This window comes from Pristiophorus japonicus, chromosome 2 (genome assembly GCF_044704955.1).
Source record: "Pristiophorus japonicus isolate sPriJap1 chromosome 2, sPriJap1.hap1, whole genome shotgun sequence".
Taxonomy (NCBI): Eukaryota; Metazoa; Chordata; class Chondrichthyes; family Pristiophoridae; genus Pristiophorus; species Pristiophorus japonicus.
This window is the reverse complement of record NC_091978.1, coordinates 312,926,820-312,948,328: the sequence shown is the minus strand read 5'-3', so window position 1 is coordinate 312,948,328 and position 21,509 is coordinate 312,926,820. Positions and strand designations below refer to the sequence as shown.

General features: G+C 45.1%; 1 protein-coding gene across 4 annotated transcripts in view; it reads right to left on the bottom strand.

The window, feature by feature from the left end:
• LOC139247666 (transmembrane protein 144-like) overlaps positions 1 to 21,509 on the bottom strand; it is a 135,933-nt gene that overhangs the window by 52,095 nt on the left and 62,329 nt on the right. For all 4 annotated transcript variants that reach the window (XM_070871754.1, XM_070871777.1, XM_070871759.1 and 1 more), the window contains one exon: positions 10,006 to 10,105. In XM_070871754.1, coding sequence (XP_070727855.1) covers positions 10,006 to 10,105 — 100 coding nt within the window. The remainder of the gene's footprint in view (positions 1 to 10,005; positions 10,106 to 21,509) is intronic.

Sequence of the window (21,509 nt, the reverse complement as noted above, 5' to 3'; positions counted from 1 at the left end):
CGCAGGAGTATGAGAAAGATGCTATAAGAGTTTCCCTGCATATAGATGTAGTATTTAAGTGTTGCATGCACTTGGGTTAGCTAAAGAATTGTTGAGTGGGGAAAAAAGTCTTTGCCACAAAACAAGACACCAAGCTTTTTGGAGCTTTAGCAATGCTGAGGATGAAAGTTCCATATGAGATCAAAATAGCATGGCCAGGAATGCTGATCGATGAAAAAGGACCATGGGCAAAGCCATCCAAGTTAAGATGCGATAGCTGCTGCTTAGACTAGTGATAGACATTAATAACCTATCTGAAGAATTGAAGGAAACATGACTATCATTGCTCTGTTGAAGATCATGATGTTTGGATGCGAGTGGGAAAGGTTTTACTAAAGAATCTATTTTATGTTCAGGATTTTATTTTGTAGTAGAGACAGTTTTACAGAATCTGTTGAAACTGGTGATATCTGTAGAATGTCAACAAAATCAGTTCAAATTTGCAAGGCTGTAATTGTCATCATACAAGATAGTTTTGGATAATTCCAATCTTCTAACAGATAAATCTATCTGTCTGGCGACTATATATTTAGCTTTTCTGTACTTGTAAGGACAGCTTTTGTTACAAGATCCACTCTTTGGAATGCTGAGTTGATGTCATTCAATATAATACCAAGAGTGAAGGACATGGAGCGGGTGATGTACTGGCTTTTTAGCTGAGTTTAAAAAGACCATTGTAAGGAAGTTTGGGACAGCAAGGGATGGCCACCCTGCAGATTGAGTTCAACAACTGTAACTTGCAGTCTTCCGTAGACTTTGCCTCACCGTCTGTGTTCTGTGAGTATCGTTCTTCTAATAAAATTTTTAGAATTTAAGATTCTGCGTTTAGAACCTTAATTCCTGGCTCAGAGACAGCAGCTCCATGTTGGTTTCTCCAATAGTATTAATTAACAGTAAGTATTCAGGGCATGTGATTTGAAGGAAATTGATGGATGGATGTGAGTAAAATCAGCAGCAAGAGCGTCATTGAAATGATGGGAGAATAAATTGAAGAGGAAGGAAAGAGCACTAAGGACAGAAGCCATGATTGAATGATAGCAAAACATAAAATTAGAGGATGAGCAATCAACTCTCACAGTGACCAAGTAATTTGGAAGCAAAATTAGATAGCTATGCACAATAGCTTTGATGGGAACCCAAGGCTTGTCATGTTTCACCAAGGTTTGCAAGTGCAGAATTGCAGAGGTGCACAACATAGGCAATAAGATCACCAATGAAACATTCATGCTGAAAACCATACCGGCAATCATGGATTGGGCCAGAACTTTCCAGTTATTTAATAATTTAGCATTATAAGTTAGAATGTTAGGTTAGAATGTTAGAAAACAATGTTAGAAAGAACTAAAGCAAGGACAATAAGCCAGTGGGGATAGGATGAACATAAGTAAATTTCCAAATAGAAGGAAAAAAGTTATTGGGATTAAGAGCGAGCAAAGAGATTACATTTGGCAGAGATAAGATCAGGAGATTTCATCAGGACAAGGCATGCTATTGTATCCAGAAAACAGAAGATCCAACAGACCTGTCAATGATAAAGATTGATGACAGTTATAATGATAAAACAGAATGGAGCAATGGATTCTTCACCAAGATCAATACGATTAGAATTGGAAAAGAAATGTAGGCCACAAAAAGGCAGGTGAGCTAGCAACCATACTATCAGGATGAAAGAGGGCTTTGAAAAGAATAGTAACCAAATTTACCAGAAATGGCTGCTGAAGGAACAGGAAGACCAGAGATAAAAAAAAGTAATCAAAATTCAAGGAGATGCCATGAATGTTAAGTGATAACAGGAAACAGTCCGTCGGGCAGATACAGTTTTGCATGCCTCAGAGAACACCAGCTCTACCTCACTACCACTTCTCTCGACCCCTCCACGGTCTCTAAATTGTCAGTCTGCTTGTCTGACATCCAGTTCTGGGTGAGCAGCAATTTCTCCAATTGAATATTGGGAAAACCGAAACCATTGTTTTCGGTCCCACAAATTCTGTTCCCAAGCCACTGACTCCATCCCTCTCCCCAACTTCTGTCGAAACCTTGACCCTGAAATGAGCTTTCGACCACATATCTGCAGCATAACTAAGACTGCCTATTTCCACCTCCATAACATCGCCGTCTCTGCCTTTGCCTCAGCTCATCTGCTGCCTCAGCTCTCATTCTATGCCTTTGTTACCTCTAGACTTGACTATTCCAACGCAGTCCTGGCTGGCCTCCCAACATTCTACCTATGTAAATTAGAGATGATCCAAAACTCTGCTGCCCATGTCCTAACTCACATCAAGTCCCGCTCACCCATCACCCCTGTGCTCACTGACCTACATTGGCTTCCAGTTGAGCAACACCTCGATTTAAAAATTCTCATCCTTATTTTCAAATCCCTCCATGGCCTCGCCCCTCCCTATCTCTGTAATCTCCCTCCAGCCCCACAACCACCCCTGCCCCCTCCCCCCCCCCAAGAGATGCCTGTGCTCCTCTAATTCTGCCCTCTTGAGCATCCCTGATTATAATCGTTCAACCATTGGTGGCCATGCCTTCTGTTGCCTAGGTCCCAAGCTATAGAACTCCCTGCCTAAACCTCTCCATCTCTCTACCTCGTTTTCCTTAAGACGCTCCTTAAAACACACCTCTTTAGCCAAGCTTTTGGTCACCTGTGCTAATTTCTACTTATGCGACTCGGTGTCAAATTTGTATTGCATAATATTCCTGTGAAGCACCTTGAGATTGTTCATTAAGTTAAAAGCGCGATATAAATACAAGCTGTTATTGTTCTATACTGTATGTATTGATTTGTGCCACATCATAATATATCAGCAAGCTTACAATGCTCTAATTCCAATTTTCTCTCCACCTCTACTGAACGTATCAATTTTTAGGACACAATGCTGTGGGCATCAGTAACCCTCCAGGTCATCCTTCAAAGGTTAGCCTTGATACGGAAGCGTCAGCAAGTAATTCATATTCTCACCTAATGTCTGCAAACGTCTCAGGTCACTGAATGGAAAATCAGAATTGGGACCCTGGATTATTTTGCCCCCTTACCCATTATCCCAAGGCAAATTGTTTTGCCCCACCACTACCATCTGAGATCAGCTAGCTAAACACAGACCCAGGATTAAATGTGAAATATCACTGGCCTTTATGATTTATTACCACATTTGACTCTGTATTTACCCAATGAGCCTTCACAAGAGCTCAATCTTCCATTTTATATAGTAAATGAATTCCACTATATACAAATAGTCAACAAAGCAGCATCAAAGTTACTGAGCATCCAAAAATAAAAGAGGTCTTGATCATTTAATGATCAACTCAAATACATTTAAAAATCATATATTTTTGGAAATTTCACACAATTGTCTCATTTTTGCCAGTAAAAGTCTCAATTATTTTATTATAAAAAACATTTTTTTTAAATAAACTTTTTTCTAGAAACCACTTGGTGGCACTATAGGCCAATGCAAATCATTGTGATTACATCCAATTTTCAGGACAACAGTTTCAGAGCAATTATGGGTACATATCAACTTATTTGTGTGCAACAGTCCTTCTTAAAAACCTCAGCCCTACCCCCACACCCGCCTTCCCCTAGCTGTCTCGCCTAGATCTTGCTTTGGTAATTTTTTACTTACTGATAAATTGATAGAGCATATGTAGGAGATACCAAAATGAATATAGGTACTACATTTCTGCCATTTTCAAATGCCGATGCAATTTTGCAATTGGAACAATAGCTAAATTAATATTCATGGCCAAAAATTCCTGTCTTGTGCTCCTGAACAGAGGCTATTCATCTGTATTGCTGCTTGTGTCACTGCACACTAACAAAATAAAATTCACCATCACATGCCTTCAAGTCATTCCCAATTTTTATTTTATGAATACCAACTAAAAATAATTACATCCTGTAATACCATTTCTAAAAATCCGACCGGGGTGGGAATTTATCCCAGTTTTACTGTTCAACGTAAAACAGCATAATCACTGATGGGAAGATCATATCACATAGTTCAGTACATTGAAACTCCATTCCTGAAGGAATTCTGCTTGAAACTAGAGCTGACAGCACTAGAAGCAACTTCGTTTAATTTTACTTTGACTTACATTAATGCATGAAGATTTTAATTTGCTGTTACCAAAGTAAAACATAGAATGTCTGGTTCACCCGAGACCTAGGTGGTAAAGTAAGCTGTGAGGACACAAAGAGCCGGCAAAGTGATTATGGTCCCTGTTTTCGCCATGACCGCGCCGTTTTTTTGGTGTCCAAACGCTTTTTGTCGTGAAATACTCACTTTCCAACTTTCGCCAATGTTTGGACGCCGGCACCGACCGTATGCGCCAGTTTAAGAATTTTTGCCGCAGACACGAGTCAAAACAGGGCGCCGTTTTTATGGACTTAATCGATTTTGGCCATCCACGACTTTTTTCAGCGCGGCGCACACTGCCCAAACATCCAGCAAAAAAAAACATAGGTTCACTTAAGGAATCAGCGTGGGCCGCAAGAGGACAGGAGGGAGCCAATAAGAATACACGATAAAATACCTTTTTTTCCCCCACAGGGAACTCGTTTTGGAGCAAGGGAAGAAGATTCCCAGGCCGAAAGGACTGCTCCCCAACCGGCTGGACCCGCTGCAATCCCGGGCTGAAAGGACTGCTCCCCATCGGCTGGACCCGCTGCATTCCCGGGCCGAATGTCCCCCTCCCCCACCCCAGTCCTTTTCCCACTGCGAGTTGAAGTTCGGGAGCGGGAGGGCCATTCGGCCAGGCATTGCAGTCCTTCCGGCCCAGGAATGCAGCGGGTCCATGGGGGGGTGTGTGAGGGGGAGGAGCGGTGGCCACAGATCCAGCAAGCGGGATGGGGGTGGGTGCGGTAGCAGTGCATACAGCGTGGGGAGAGGTCCTTTGTGGCCCTTTCAGCAGCCCTGGGGTACCAACCTTTCAGGGGAGCGGGCTTCAGCTTGCTTCAGTGTCTCTGGTTGCCGTGGCAACTTCAGCTTTTCTCGCATGCCCAGAGAGTTTTTAGCACAGACTTGAAGCTCCGCTCCCCCCCACCCCCGACTAACTTCGGAGTGCGTGGGACAAAATTCAAATATTTCTTTGGTGAAAGTCCTGATTATTTTTTCTGGCACAAACGTACTCAAAAAAATCGGACGTTAACATGTGCGGGTGCCAAAAATCCAGCAAGTGGAAAATAGGGCCCATAGACAAGTTAAGTGAGTGGGCAATAAGGTGGCAGATAGAGCACAATGTGAGGAAATTAGGTTACTCACTTTGGTAGGAAGAATAGAAAAACAGATTATTTTTTAAATGGTGAGAAACTATTAAATGTTGGTGTTCAGCGAGATTTGGGTGTCCTCATACACGAAATACAGAAAGTTAGCAGACAGGTACAGCAAGCAATTAGGAAGGGAAATGGCATGTGGCCTTTATTGCAAGGGGGTTGGAGTACATGAGCAAGGAAGCCTTGCCACAATTGTACAGGGTCTTAGTGAGACCATACCTGGAGTACTGTGCCCAGTTTTGTTTTCCTTATCTGAGGAAGAATATACTTGCCTTAGAGTCGGTGCAATGAAGATTCACCAGATTGATCAGAGGGTTGTCCTATGAAGAGAGATTGAGTAGATTGGGCCTATTCTCTCTGGAGTTTAGAAGAATGAGAGGTGATCAGATTGAAACATACAAGATTCTGAGGGGAACTGACAAGGTAGATGCTGAGAGATTGTTTCCCCTCGCTGGAGACTCTAGAACTAGGGGGCATAGTCTCAGGATAAGGGTCGGTCATTTAAGACTGAGATGAGGAGGAATTTCTTCACTCAGAGGGTTGTGAATCTTTGGAATTCTCTATCCCAAAGGCCTGCGGATACTGAATCGTTGAGTATATTCAAGGCTGAGTTTCAGAGACTTTTGGACTCTAGGGATATGGAGATCTGGTGAGAAAGTGGAGTTGAGGTCGAAGATCTTATTGAATGGCGGAGCAAGCTCGAGGGGCTGCAAGGCAAAGTCCTGCTCCTAATTCTTATGTTCTTATCAGACTAATTCATGAGGTTAGTGTTTACTAAAATAAAAGCTGGCTACTCACTCTCATTACCATCCAACAAGGAAATTGTGCCAGAAATGTTATACAAATCAACAACTGGCCACTTAACATAGTTGGCTGTCAGCTATTCAATGAATCATAGTTACATGTCTGATGCAGACTAATTTACTATCCCATGACACTTAACCTGAAAATAGAACTTACCAGATGGGAACATCAAGTCCGTTTTGTATGACTCTACATGTACAATACAGTTGCACAGAGAAATCCAAATTATGCCCCTCAATCATGTGGTTAATATTTACTACCTTCACAGAAAGAGAAAATTGCATTTTTGCAAGAGAGTTAATCTCACCAAGGCAGTGAAGGATGGCAGTGCAGGGGAAATTAACACTTTTCCATTTTTTACACTTGCATCAAGCACAGTGCATTACATGCAGTGCAAATGCTCCTGTAAGTTGCTCTCATCCTCACAAGACACCACCCCTGCACCACCAGTATGGCATTTTCATTTCCTATACGAAACATTCTTGTGGCCTGAATGAGATTGCCAATTCAGTGAGAAATAATAGGCAATTTTGTGCTGTAAACTAATGGCCACAGGAAAGTAAACAAAATTTTCCCAATTTACTTCACATATGGACACGGGACTTAGTCAGCAAAACCAGTCTGAAAATGGTTTTAGTTAAATTTTCAAGGGTAAGTTGACTGTTCTAATTCATTACATCACTAAATTCCACTAAAGCCTACATCTGATCAGCTGATCATGTATTTGTAGTTTTTTTCTAATGAGGAAGCAACTTTTGTCAGGCTGTATGGTCTTGAGTCAAGTGTTTAACCACACTACGGGCTCAAGTTGCGGCCTGAGTTGCTCCTATTTTTTTGGAGCAATTAGTTTAGAATGGAGCATCTTAGAAATTGCAATTCTTGGCATTTAGTTTGCTCCAATTCTAGTGAGTTAGAATAGCTTCATTTTAGAACAGATTTATTTTTCAAAAGGGGGTGTGTCCAGCCACTTACGCCTGTTTTGCAAGTTTAGGCAGCGAAAACTTACTCCAAACTAACTGAGAATGGAGTAAGTGTAGATTTTTGTACACTCAGAAAATCCTTGCCTACACTTATAAATCAGGCGTAGGGAACGAGAGATGGGGGCGGGGGGGGGGGGGGGGGGGGGGGCGGGAAAGGGGGGTTTACAAACATTAAACACTTCACTTTTACAAATAATGAGCCATCAACAATAATAAATGATAAATAAATCAATAAATCAACCAATAAATCAATCAAAAAAAATTTAAAAATAAAAAAAATAATAAAAAATCAATAAATAAAAAATTAAGTTTCTACTCACCTACTACAGCACTGGGAGCCCTCCAACAGTGTGTTGGGACAGAACCCCCCAGTGTCTCTTTCTCTGTCTCTGTCAGTGTCTCTCTCTCTCTCTCTCTCTGTCAGTGTCTCTGTGTTTCTGACAGCGAGGGGTGGGGGGAGAGAGGGGGAGGGGGGTGGAGGAGGAGGAGGGAGGGGGTGGAGGAGGGGGGAGGGATGGAGAGGAGGGGGGAGGCTGAACGGGCCCCGCTGCCACCGACTTGGAAGCCGGGCCGCCGCCGCCAACACTTCGGACGGGGCCCGCCCACAGTGAGATGCCGGATGGGCACACCCCACCGACGACTTGGAGGGAGGCGGGGGAGGAGAGGAGGGGGTAGGGAGCAGGGGCGAGGAGGGGGAAGGGCTGAACTGGAGGGAGGGGAGAGGGCAGGGGAGGCTGAACGGGAGGGAGGTCCGAGACCCGATCTTCACCCGGGGAGCCCATTCGGCCAGGGCTAGGGCCGGCGTGCTTCGTGCCACTCCCATGCAGCCTCGGGGGCGAGGAGCATACTCTAGCGCGCATGTGCAGAGGTCCCGGCACTGTTTTCAGCGCTGGGACCTGGCTCCGCCCCCGACTCCTTGTGCTGCTCTACGCCGAGCACGAAGACGTTCTGAGGAGCTCGCAGAATCACAAGTGCCCTTTTTATTCCAGAAAGTCGGTGCACCACACAGAGGGTGGAAACTTGCCCCCTACATCTGGTACTTTTGTTCCAAAACTTACCAACGGTTCTCAACCTAAAATTAGGATTTTTTTTTCCGGGGGTGAGAGAGGGGCATGAGATTAAAGAAACCAGGTAAGACTGCAACAATAGAAAGGAAGAGCTCTGTGGCAGAGTATTGTCATGCCAATTGGGGACAACTTTCTTTGCAAGCAATTTTTGGAAAACTAAGATGGAATGGGATAGATGTCAAAATCAGGACGCAGCAGTGTAAAATTGGGCCCAAAGGAGCGAAATAATGGAATACCGTAGATTCAAACCTCAGAAAGAGGTCATCCATCCCAATCCATCAGGTCTGTGATGGCTCTTTGTTAGATCAATCAAATATAAACTCATTATTTGCCCATTATCTTCCTCTGCATCAAATGTTTATCTATAGTTCCCTTAAAAGTGGTCTCTCTCTGCCTTAATTTTTTTTGTTCGTTCTTGAACTGCTGAATTCCATGTTATTTCTTTGTAGCGGTTTGTTACAACTGAGTGGCTTGCTAGGCCAGAGGGCAGTTAAGAGTTAACCACATTACTGTGGGTCTAGAGTCACATGTAGGCCAGCCCAGGTAAGGACGGCAGATTTCCTTGCCTCAAAGACATTAGGGAACCAGATGGGTTTGTACAGCAATCTGATAGCTTCATGGTCACCATTACATATGCAAGCTTTTTATTCCAGATTAATTTAATTAACTGAATTTAAATTCCCCAGATACCATGGTGGGATTTGAACTCATGTCTCTGGATAATCAGTCCAGGCCTCTGGATTACTCGTCCAGTAACGTAACCACTATGCTGCCATATCCCTTGTAAATTGCTCCCTGATGCAAAGAATTCTATGTTCTAATGATTCTCTAAATAAAGAAATTTCTTCCAACTTCTTTCCTCAGTAGTAATTTTAAATTGATGAGCCATCATTGCTGGCTCCTCAATCGTGGAAATATAGTATACGAAGAAAAACTATTGAAAACCTTCATAATTTTAAAAATTTTATTCAATCTCCTCAGCCTTTTATTTTTCATCTCTGGTATCATTCCTGGTGAATCTACATAGTATGTTCTCTATGGCTTTAATGTTCATTCTACAATAAAGTCTCCAAATCGCACACAGCCGTCTAATTGTGGCTCAACCATTATCTTATACAAATGTATTAATTTGTTACTCTCCTATTCCTTATTTTTCCTATCAAAAAGTTATTATCTCACATTTCACCATATTAAATTACATTTCTGATAATCTGTATGTCCTCTCGAAGTCTTTAATGGGCCTCCTTGGCGGTTGCCAAACCCTCTCTTTTTGTGGGAGGTACCAGCAGGTGCATTAAATAATTAAACCTGATTTAATAACCAATGGATGGCGAGTTCCCAAACATGAACAAAATATCTACCTGCACCGGCTCATGGGATTACACATTTTACTTGGTTTATTTTTCCAATAGATCTTCTCCCCCAGTTAGTTATTGAAGATACTTTTGATCTGGACCTAGCCACTAAAACTTGAGAATAAGCTAGAAGAACACTTGGGCAAGCATTTTCACGCACTAATTAATCTCATATATTACCTTAGTGATTTCTCTTGAGATTGCCTTAGCACCTAAATGCAGTAGCTGCCGATCATCTCTATCCACTGTTCAAAATGTAAATTGTGGTAGGGATACTTTATTCAAGTTCTTCCACTGACACTGAAGCCATAAACATTCTTAAAAGCTACAATAATATTAGAGTGCCAAAATGGAGGGACCGCAGTATTAGAATACATTCTCCCTCTCCTAATAAAAATTCTTCAGTTGCAATTGTACTCTCTAAACCAAAGTGAGTAAGTGGTGGTAGTAACAGGACAGTGTAGTTAGCTACTTGGACTTACCTTGAACTGGCCCATCCCATCAGGAGATTAAATGCAGCCCAGATTAAAACTCCAAGGCCTAAACCAATGGTTTTCAGAATTGGAACAACAGTAACATTTCCTGAAAATAGAGAAGAAACCATAATATTCAGTTCTTGAATTGATACTCAACTTGTGTGAGTGTACCACTAACAGAATGTAAACTGAACTTTACTAACACTTCTACATGGAATGAATATGAAACTGTATTCTGCACCATGTTGGGATATAGATTTATCTGTTGGTAGTACATGGATCAGTGTTTTTTTTCCATTCAGTCACAGGTCCGTGGGTGTTGCTGGCATGCCCACCCCTAATTGCCCTTGAGAAGGTGGTGGTGAGCTGCCTTCTCGAACCATTGCAGTCCTTCTGGTGATGGTACTCCCAGAGTGCTGTTAAGGAGTTCCAGGATTTTGATGCAGCACCGATGAAGGAATGGCAATATATTTCCATGTCAGGATGGTGTGTGACTTGTATGGGAACTTGGAATTGGAGGTGTTCCCATGCCCCTGCTGCCCTTGTCCTTCTAGATAATAGATCTCACGGGTTTGGGAGGTGCTGCCGAAGAAGCCTTGGCAAGTTGCTGCAGTGCATCTTATAGATGGTACACACTGCAGCCACGGTAAGCCGGTGGTGGACAGAGTGAATGTTCAAGGTGAGGGATGGGGCATCGATCAAGCGGGCTGCTTTGTCCTGGATGGTATCGAACTACTGGAGTGTTGTTGGAGCTGCACTCATACAGGCAAGTGGTGAATATTCCATCACACTCCTGACTTGTGCCTTGTAGATGGTGGAAAGATTTTGGGGAGTCAGGTAGTGAGTCACTCACTGCAGAATACCCAGACTCTGACCTGCGCTTGCCGCCACAATATTTATGTGGCTAGTCCAGTTACGTTTCTGGCCAATGCTGACCCCGAGAATATTGATGGTGAGGGATATGACAACCGTAATGACGTTGAATGTCAAGGGACGGTGGTTAGACTCTCTCTTGTTGGAGATGGTCATTGCCTGGCATTTGTGTGGTGCAAACCTTACTTGCCACTTATCAGTCCAATCCTGAATGTTGTTTCGGTCTTGCTTCATGCGGGCATGGACTGCTTCATTATCTGAGAAGTTGTGAATGAAAGTAAGCACTGTGCAATCATCAGCGAACAATCCCCACTTCTGACCTTATGATGGAGGAAAGTTCATTGATGAAGCAACTGAAGATGCTTGGGCCTAGGACACTGCCCTGAGAAACTCCTGCAGTGATATCATGGGGCTGCGATGATTGGCCTCCAACAACCACAACTATGCTAGTTATGACTCCAGCCAGTGAAGAGATTTCACCCGATTCCCAATGACTTCAATATTACTGGAGCTCCTTGATGCCACACTCGGTCAAATGCTGCCTTGATGTCAAGGACGGTCACTCTCACCTCACCTCACCTCTAGAGTTCAGTACTTTTGTCATTGTTTGGACCAAGGCTGTAATGAGGTCTGGAGATGAGTGGTCCTGGCTAAACCCAAACTGAGCATCAGTGAGCAGGTTAAGTGCCGCTTGATAGCACTGTTAATGACCCCTTCCATCACTTTGCTGATGAATGAGAGTAAGCTGATGAGGTGGTAATTGACCTTATTGGATTTATCCTGTTTTTTGTGGACAGGACATAGCTGGGCAATTTACTACTTTGTCGGGTAGATGCCAATGTTGTAGCTGTACTGGAGCACTACAGCCAGGATGTTGTTGCGAGCATTTCTGCAATCTTTTTCACCTGTATTAATGTCTCCTTTTACTATGGTAATGATACAGCAGGGTGTTTAAAACTATGATGTAACTATTTGCACTGCACTTTTTTTGACAGACAGGTGTCTGTCAAGCCCCGCCCCCATGCCCGCACTGCACTTTTTTGACAGACAGGCGACAAGCCCCGCCGCTGTCAAGCTCTTCCCCCCATCCCGGCCCGAATCATTCCATGCACCTGGTGCCGAGAAGCAGGACCTGAGGCTCTGACTCCAAGCCCCAAAAACCTCCCTTGGGAGCCAGTGCCTCACAACTTGAGCCTCCTTGGGGAAATCCTCTCTGTGCCTTTCAGTGCTGCGTGGAGGGATTTCCTGTACGGGCTGCTCTTGCACACACTCCACCTTGCCATCCTCGTCTGCTGTCCGGACACGCCATGGCGCACCATCTTGCCGTCCAGAAGGGGAGGGGTCCCCAATGGAGTGCACTCTATTGGGAGTGGGAGTCTTCCCTCTATTTATTGGGGACTTGGCCTGGAGGGTGTTGCACGGAGCAGTCCCGTGCAATAAGTTTTTAAGTCGGTTCACGGGCTCCCAGGTCACCTGCAATTTCTGTGGTCTGGAAGAGTCCGAGTTCCATGTTTTTATCGAATGTGCGCAGTTGCAGCCCTTGTTCCATTATTTGAAGGGGCTGCTCCTCAAATTCTGGTTGCACTTCAGTCCCACACTGCTGATCTTTGGGCACCCTGTGCAGAGGGGAGCGGGCAGGATGGAAGGCCTCCTCGTACGACTGCTCTTGGGCATGGCCAAGGGGGCCATCAGCCGGTCCAGCAGCGGGCGGTCGTTCAGCCCGACTGCCTGCCTCTCTTCCGCGGTTACATCTGAGCCAGGGTGTCCCTGGACATGGAGCATGCGGTGTCCACCGGTACGCTCGCGGCCTTCCGTGAGAGGTTGGCGCCGGAGGGACTGGAGTGCATCATCACCCCTGGCAACCAAATTTTAATTTGATCATTTAAGTTTAAAGTTTAATTTGCCGGTTTTAGCGGCCCCCCTCCTTTTTAGCCAGAGGGCAACTTGTATAATTTGTGTGTTGGTGCCCTCAAAAATAAACCCCCAAAAATAAAGGGGCACTGAAAAAAAATATTTTGGAGTATGACCCCACCCCCCACCCCCCACCCCCCCTTGCAGGGGGCATTTGTTTAAAGTGCACAACTAAAATAGTTGAGGCTCCGACTCTCTACCCCCCTATCCCCCCGGCTGGCGTGTGGCCAACAGCGGCGGTCCTGGGGGCCCGAGAGAGAGGCTGGGGGGAGAGCGGGAAAAAGAGAGAGAGAGGAAGGAGATGGGGAGAGAGGAGAGAGGAAGGAGAGAGAGAGGGAGGAAGGAGAGAGGGAGAGGAAGGAGAGAGGGAGAGGAGAGGGAGAGGGAGAGGAAGGAGAGAGGGAGAGGAAGGAGAGAGAGAGCGAGAGAGGCTGGGGGAGAGAGAGAGAGCGGCTGGGGGAGAGAGAGAGGGAGGCTGGGAGAGAAAGAGAGAGAGAGACAGAGCTTGGGGGGTGGGGGGGAGAGAGGCGTGCTGGGGGAGAGAGAGATAGACAGAGGCTGGGGTGGGGGGGGGGAAGAGAGGGGCTGGGGAGAGAGAGAGAGAGAGAGAGGGGCTGGGGAGAGAGAGAGGGGGGCTGGGGAGAGAGTGAAAGAAAGAGGAGCTGGGGAGGGAGAGAGGGGGGGGCTGGGCTGAGAGAGAGAGGGGCTGGGAAGAGAGAGTGAGAGAGAGGGGGGGGGGGGCTGGGGGGAGAGAGAAAGAGCGAGAGAGAGGCTAGGGAGAGAGAGGGAGAGAGAGAGAGAGGCTGGGCAGAGGGAGCGAGAGCGAGAGAGAGAGAGGAGCTGGGGAGGGGGGTGAGAGAGAGGCTGGGGAGGGGGGAGAGAGAGGCTGGGGAGGGGGGAGGGAGAGGCTGTGGAGGGGGCAGAGAGAGACTGGGGAGGGGGGAGAGAGGGGCTGGGGAGGGGGGAGAGAGAGGCTGGGGAGGGGGGGGAGAGAGAGTGAGGGGGGGGGAAGAGAGAGGGGGAGGGGAGAGAGGGGGTGGAGGGGAAGACGGATCACGTTCTTCCATCCCCCTACAAGGGACATCATTGGAGTGGATGATATCCAGAAGTCACAACACTGTCGCTATTTACTTCATACCCAATAAACTTGTTAACAATCCGTACACAATGCCTGCCCCATCTATGGTGGGGTGGGGTGCGGGGGGGTGGGGGGGTGGTGGGGAGGTATGCACTTGGACTGGGGTAAGGCATTTCGGCTGGGGGATGCATGCACTTGGACAGGGCTAAGACACTTTGGCTGGCCCTTGTTGTCTTCTCGGGAGCACTGTCCTCTGTCGCTTCAGGAAGTCAAAGTGGGTCAAGTTACAATTTGCAAAGTCAGTGAGACCTTGGGATGGGTGGTTCCAGTTACACATTTCTGTGAATCTTCAGGGTGTGCCTTATTCTCCAAGGGGCCAATCAGAAACAAAGGGTGGAGCGTGGTGGCCATTTCTGCAGTACAAATAAGCACATCCTTAAAACTATTTAAAAGATAGTCATATAGGTGTCACAGTCTGTTATGATTACAGTTTGCCTACCCCAATTGCTACAAGGCATTGCAAGCCTGAGATCATGGGACTATATCAGTCTGCCCTTCAACTTTTGAAAATTAAAGACAATCTTGTTATGCACACTCTACTCCAGACGTAGCAGGTAAGATCAGCTGCTACATCTTTTCTGGGCAGTTAATCACGTATTTTAATCTGTTGCTACAACTAAGGAGGACTAATGTGCACATCAGTCTTGTGGGAAATTAGCTGCTGCTAAAATGAGAGATATAAAGTACTTAACGAATAACTGCTAAAATGTTATTTATATGCCAGCTGTTCTAATCCAATGCAATGCATTTCTTTTGCTAAATTGCTTAAATATCTGCTTTCATCAAATGCAAAAGCAATTTTACCAAAACTAAGGTGCAATTGCAAGTTAACTACACAAGATTAGCAGTGCGTGAATGAGAATTAGTGTATGATTTATTTTGTACTTATTCAATTGATCAATTAGTTAATGCCGTAGAACTACTAATTGATCCATTGAATAGTATGTAATGATATGGGACTCAATTTTCCCCAAGCCCATTTTCTGACGTATTGTCAGAATTACACCTGTTTTTCTAGGCCAGAAATGCGCCGAAATATTTTGCCAAAGTTTCCCCGATGTATAATTCGAATTTGGCGCCGTGCCCTGTGTCCAGTCACCTCGGGGAGTGGTGCCTGCTGTATGCACCGAAAAACGAAGCCGCACGTTCTGTGCATGCGCGGAAAAAAGTTACGTTTTTGATGTCGTTCCAATGGACACGCATGCTCAGCACAGCTCAGATTTGGCAATTGCCCACTTTTAAAGAACCAGTTGTGTATGAGAGAAGGAGTGCTGTGAGAGCATTGGAAAAATCGCAACTGCAGCAATACAAGCTGCAACGCAGTGTAAGGACTAAGAATTTCTTACAGGAAGAAGTGGAGGCATTACTGTGATCGAGAACAGATGGCAGGAGCTGGAGACCAGCAGAGGTCACATAAAAGTTCCACCAATGAAGAACTGCTGGAACCAAGTTGCAGATTACTGTGCAATGGTGACCACCACGAGATCTGGAGGCCAGTGTAAAAAGAAATGGCAGGACCTTGGTCAAGTAGTTAGTGCAAGTAATATTTTCATTTATTCAATGGAATTGCAATTGTAAATGTGACCAGCTGTATATATCCCACCCAGCAGAAAGACACCCTCTCTGGAAAGTTGCATTTTCATCTTTGCAGAGGAAGGTGGCACATAATAAAAGGGAAAGAACTCAAACAGGAGAAGGCCCAGCAAATCTGCACCCACTGACACCCTTGGAAGAGCGGGTCGCTGCTCTGATGGGTCCTGCCTGGAAAAAAGCAACCAGTACTGCACAAGCTGGGCCCACACTCGAGGGAGAGGGTAAGTCCTGCAAATTCATCATGATCCTTCAAATCAATCTGCTGCCTGGCCTGCAATGTGTGAGCCTACTCATGCCACCCACCCTGTCCCCTCCTCTGCTGCGAACCATTTGACTGTTCTGTTGTCTTTTGCAGAACTTGAGGCCAACCCTGACAATGCAGAAGAACATTCAGATCAGTCTGAAGAGGAGAACATCTTCCAATCCAACTCTCCAGACCAAGAACATGGGGGTGAGGGGGAGGGAGAGGGGATGGAGCTGGATGAAGCTCTTACTACTGTACTGACTTTGGAGGAGGTGCCACTCATGGAGGTGACAGCCCTTTCCATAACAAGTGGTTTGAGTGTTGGTGAGACATTCCATGGTTTCACACCTTCCGAGGTTGCGGGTGCCAGTGGTGTGGTGCAGCAAGGCACACCCAGCTGCAGGATCTAAAAGGTGTGGTTCAGATGATGGCAGTGAGTGCAGAGAGCACTGACCTTACCTGATCACTCCTGGACGCCATCAGTGGGGTGAGTGATGAGGGAGCGGGACTGTCAGGAGAAGTAACAGCAATGACACGATAAATGAGAATGATATCCGGGACCATCAGTGAGGGAATAGTGGCCATGAGGGAGGGAATATAAGAGATAGTGCAAACCACGTCACTGACCATGAGGGAGGGAATGTTGCAGGTAGTTCAGACAGTTTTGCTCAACATGAGGGAGGGAATGTTGCAGGTCATTGAGACGCTGTCAGGGCACATGAGGGATGGCATGTTGGAGTTATCTGCTGCAATAAGGGAACACGTCCAGATCCCGCGTCCATTGACAGAATCAATTGTCACTCCCACTCCAATCCCCATACCAGTCTCTGAAGAGACCAAAGCCAGGCCCTCCAACTTGCCGCCTGGGCCCTCCAACTTGCCCCGACACTGACGCCCCCCACCCTCAAGAGGTGTGCAGTACCCGAGATGTTAGAAAGAATAAGCTTAGTATCAAGCCCAGAAACACTGTGCCACCGTCTGTGGGCAGGGCGGTGGCGTGTCCAAGACCAAGCGCAGCCTTTCTTTGCGGCTGTTGTTGTTATTATTATTGTTATTGTTATGGTTATTGTTGTAACTGTTCTCAAATTAAAAGTTTTTTGTAAGTTATGTAAATTTACAAGTTTATCAATGATCTTAAAGTTTTTAAGTGATCTTAGAGCGATATTAAAGTAAAGTTTGATAACTTTAATAAAATTATTCTTGTAAGTACATTGTAAACTTTTGAATAAAATATATTTTACATTAAAATGAATCATGTTCCATTAACACAACACATTATGGAACAGCTCCAAACAGTAAACACTTCCATGTGGAATAGTTGTCGCTCAGCTCTCAGGCATCGGTAAAGTTCAGGGATGAGCTGCTGGCGCAAGGCTGGAGCAATTGTTAAAGGAGCACGATGGCCCGCCCTCCTCCGACATTGTGCTCTGGCCTCCTCAACCTCGTCGTCCTCCTCAACCTCGTCGTCGTCCTCCTCCTCCTCCTCCTCCTCCTGCTCATCACCTGCATCTTCCACATCATCATCATCAGGCACTCTCACCGCAGGTGGGTCTTCCACTACCAGGTGCTGCTGCTTCATGATGGCTAAGTTATGCAGCACACAACAGTGAACTGACCGACAATCGCAGGGGAGTACAGCAAGTAGTTTCCGGAATGGTCCAGGCATCGGAAACACTGCTTCAATATGCAAATGGCCCTCTCTATCATGCTGCGCGTCGCAACATGCGACATGTTATATTATCGGTCAGCTTCCGTCCGGGTTACGCGTCATGAGCCAGGTGGCGAGGCCATACCCTTTGTCTCCCAGTAGCCAGCTCCGCCCTTCTGAAACATGGCAGATATAACGCTGTCGCGTCGGATGAACGCATCATGGGTGCTGCCAGAGTATCTTGCATCGACTGACATGATGCGATGCATGTCATCACACACGAGCTGCACATTAATAGAGTGGAAGCCTTTTCTGTTCCTGTACATCCCGGAATCTTTCAAAGGTGCTTGCAAGACGATGTGAGTACAATCAATGCAGCCCTGTACCTTTGGGAAGCCAGCAATCCTGAAGAAGCCCAAAGCCGTGTCATGGATTGCTTGGGCAGTCATGGGGAACTTTACGAAGTCATTCCTATGCGCGTACAGTGTGGCCGTGACCTGGCAAATGGAGACATGTGTTGCATGATGAGAGATGGCGCACACATCCCCAGTTGTAGCCTGAAACGAACCGGAGGCATAGAATGAAAGTGTAGCTGTAACCTTCACTTCAACTGACAAAGCAATCCTCCTGATGCTTCTAGGTTGCAGGGCTGCTTTGACCAACTCACAGATTTCACTTACAACTTCTTTGCCAATCACAGCCTTCTGACACAGTTTGCATCACTCAGGTGCAGGTACGAACACCTGTCTCGATATACCCGAGGTGGGTAAGGCCTCCTATGGGTTCTGATGTTCCGGATGCGATGAAATTGAATCAATTGTCTCCTACGTAACACCATGATGCAGAAGGCTCGCACAAGGTATGGCATTGTCAGTATGGCCCCCATACTTAAATTTAACCTTTGAAAGAAGCTCAAAATGGCAGGAAAGCAGGCAGCACAGGTTCGCAGTTGTATCTCTCCAGGTCTGTATGAATGGACCACACACAAAGATCTAGTGACTTCTCCTCTCTCTCTCTCCCCCCCCCCCCCACAGGCTTCAAGCCTTCCGATCGGCATCTCTCTCCTCTACTCCCCCCCAAGCCTTTACTAATTGGAGTCTTGTGACTTCCCCAGACTCCAAGCCCTCTGATCGGTCTCTCTCTCTCTTCTCTTTCCCTTATCTCCCCCCCCCCTCCCCCCGTGGCTTGTTGTGTCGTTGAACCCCGAGCTCCTGTGTCCGGGCGTGGGGATGATTCTGCCGGCCAAACCTCCGACTCTCCAGCCCTGCTTCAAGATGTTCGCTGGTGGCGTGTGTGTGAGTAAAAAAAAACTTCTGAAATCCAACAAATTTACACTTCTATGTTGACAGGTTAAAAAAAAGTTGAACTTTATTATTGAGTTTGACAGTGTTCTTGACTCCCTCCAAAATCTTCGATTTAAAAACAAAAACAATGGCGTCTTTCAGCGCAGATTTGTAAATGTGCATTGGTTTTCTTAACTCACCAGAAGATTTTTCAGGAGTGGCCAGATACGCTGACCTCCGAGAAAAAAATGTTGGCCAAACTGCAAACAATTGAAAAAAACCGGCGCAGACATGACGTAAAAAAAAACTGTCCTAGAAATATCGTAACTAAGTCAGTTACGCCGGCGCAGGTCGCAGGGGGAAACTTGGAAAACAATAAATACGCCAGAAAAAACGGCGTGAGCCAAAAAAACGGCGCAATTGAATCCATGAAGTGGTATGGCTTACGATTTAATGCAAAATCAAAACAATGTTCAACCTGTATGTATTCAATTGCACCTGAACTGCTAAAAATCAGATGAAAATGGGGTTATTTCTCTTGTACTTCTATTTATTTCACTGCTGGAAAATAGAAAACATAGACCAAGTTCTGGTCAGAGCATTGTAAACTGCCATGCTTTTCCTGCCTATCCCCAAACTTGAAATTCTTGAAACATTTTGAAGTATTCAAGCTAACGTTATGTCTCAGTGGGAAATTACCATCCAGCATGGAACTGAGCCAAGAAAGACCACAAATGTGATTGCTATGCTGAGTTACCTGATTCAAGGCACCAGTAAAAACACTACAATTGGCCTCAGTACTTTTGCACTTGGGAGGAGAAACCCCAACCATGCATTCCTGAGTACTATGTTGCAAAATACATGAGTGTTCAGGATTAGATTTGGCTGTGAATGCTTCCCATAGTAGAACATTCTGCCAACACGTGCCGTATCGGCTCAAGGTTGAAAATTGGTCACTTGGATCAGGTACTGAGTTGCTGCTTGCAACCTTCGAACTGCATCCCAGTCTGAGTAACCCTCTAAAATATATTGAAAGAACCATCTAGAAATAAATCATTGCGCTGTTATCGTCGACTGAAAGAGAAGAAAGAAAAATTCTGAACTTTTCTAGACAGGGAAATAGTGACGATGACCCGCAGGAAAGGAGGAAAGAAAACTGGCAAAAGAAAATGCATTAATTGAAGTATGTTGCTTGCTTTCCTAATGAAAACATTAAAAAAACTTTGATCTGTTTTAGTTGATTAAATTCAATGCTTTATTTGTCATGCAAATGTTAGGGCTGCCGGTACCTCGTTTTGAATATAGAAATTCATCCCTAAGTGACTGCAGAGAAACACATTCAATTCTCAGGAGTAAGAATCCATTAACATAGGAACATGAGTAGGCCATTCAGCCCTTTGAGCCTGCTCCGCCATTCAATGAGATCATGGCTGATCTGCGACCTAACTCCATACAATCCACCTTTGACCCATATTCCTTAACTCCTTTGGTTAACAAAAAGCTGTCAATCTCCGATTTAAAATGAACAATTAACAATCAAAACAATGCTCAACCTGTATGATTTTTAGACTATGTCCCCCTAGTCCTAGTATCCTCAGCCAGCAGAAATAGTTTCTCTCTATCTACCCTATGTGTTTCCTTTAATATCCTGAAAACTTCGATCAGATCATCCCTTGATCTTCCAAATGCTACGGAATACAACCCTAATTTGTGTAATCTCTCCTCATAATGAAACAGCATCAGCTGTGGCTTAGTGGGTAGCACACTTGCCTCTGAGTCAGAAAGCTATGGGTTCAATTCCCACTCCAGGGACTTGAGCACCAAAATCTCAGCTGACACTCCAATGCAATGCTGAGGGAGTGCTGCATTGTCGGAGGTGTTGTCTTTAAACCACGACTGAAAACATTTTGACAGCTTCGAGCTGGTCAGTGAAATCTGCCCTCTTCCATTAATCACTCTTTCCCTGTCGAGAAAAGCTTGAATTTCTCTTTCAATCCACGATATCAGCCCTATGATTTATTTCCAGTTGGTTCTTTGAATAAATCTGAGAGAACTGAGCTCAAGCAGAAAGCACTGCATTCCACAAAACGTTCTCTATAAAGTGAAGTGAGTAATATCAGATAATGCTTAATTACAATTTCCAAAAGTATATATTTGGAAAAGTATGGGCTAATAAATGAAAATCAGCATGGATTTATTAAAGTCAAATCGTGTTTGACTAACTTGATCGAGTTCTTTGATGACGTAACGGAAAGGGTTGATGAGGATAGTATGGTTGGTGTTATGTACATGGACTTTCAAAAGGCAATTGACAAAGTACCACATAATAGACTCGTTAGCAAAATAAAAGCCCATGGGATCAAAGGGACAATGGCAGCATGGAATCAAAATTGGCTAAGGGACAGAAAGCAGAGAGTAGTGAACTGTTATTTTTCAGATTGGAGAGAAGTATACAGTGGTGTTCCCCAGGGTTCGGTATTAGGACCAACTGCTCTTTTTAATATATATTAATAACCTGAACTTGGGTACACAGGGCATAATTTCAAAGTTTGCAGATGACATGAAACTCAGAAATATAGTAAACAATGAGGAGGATAGTAACAGACCAGGGGGACATAGACTGCGAAATGGGCACAAACATGACAAACGAAATTTAACACTGTGAAGTGATACATTTTGGTAGGAAGAATGAGGAAAGATAATACAGGAACAGAGCAACCTTGCGATATACATACAAAAATCTTTGAAGATGCCAGGACAAGTTGAGAAGGCTGTTAAAAAAGCATGAGATCCTTGGCTTTAATAATAGAGCAATAAAGT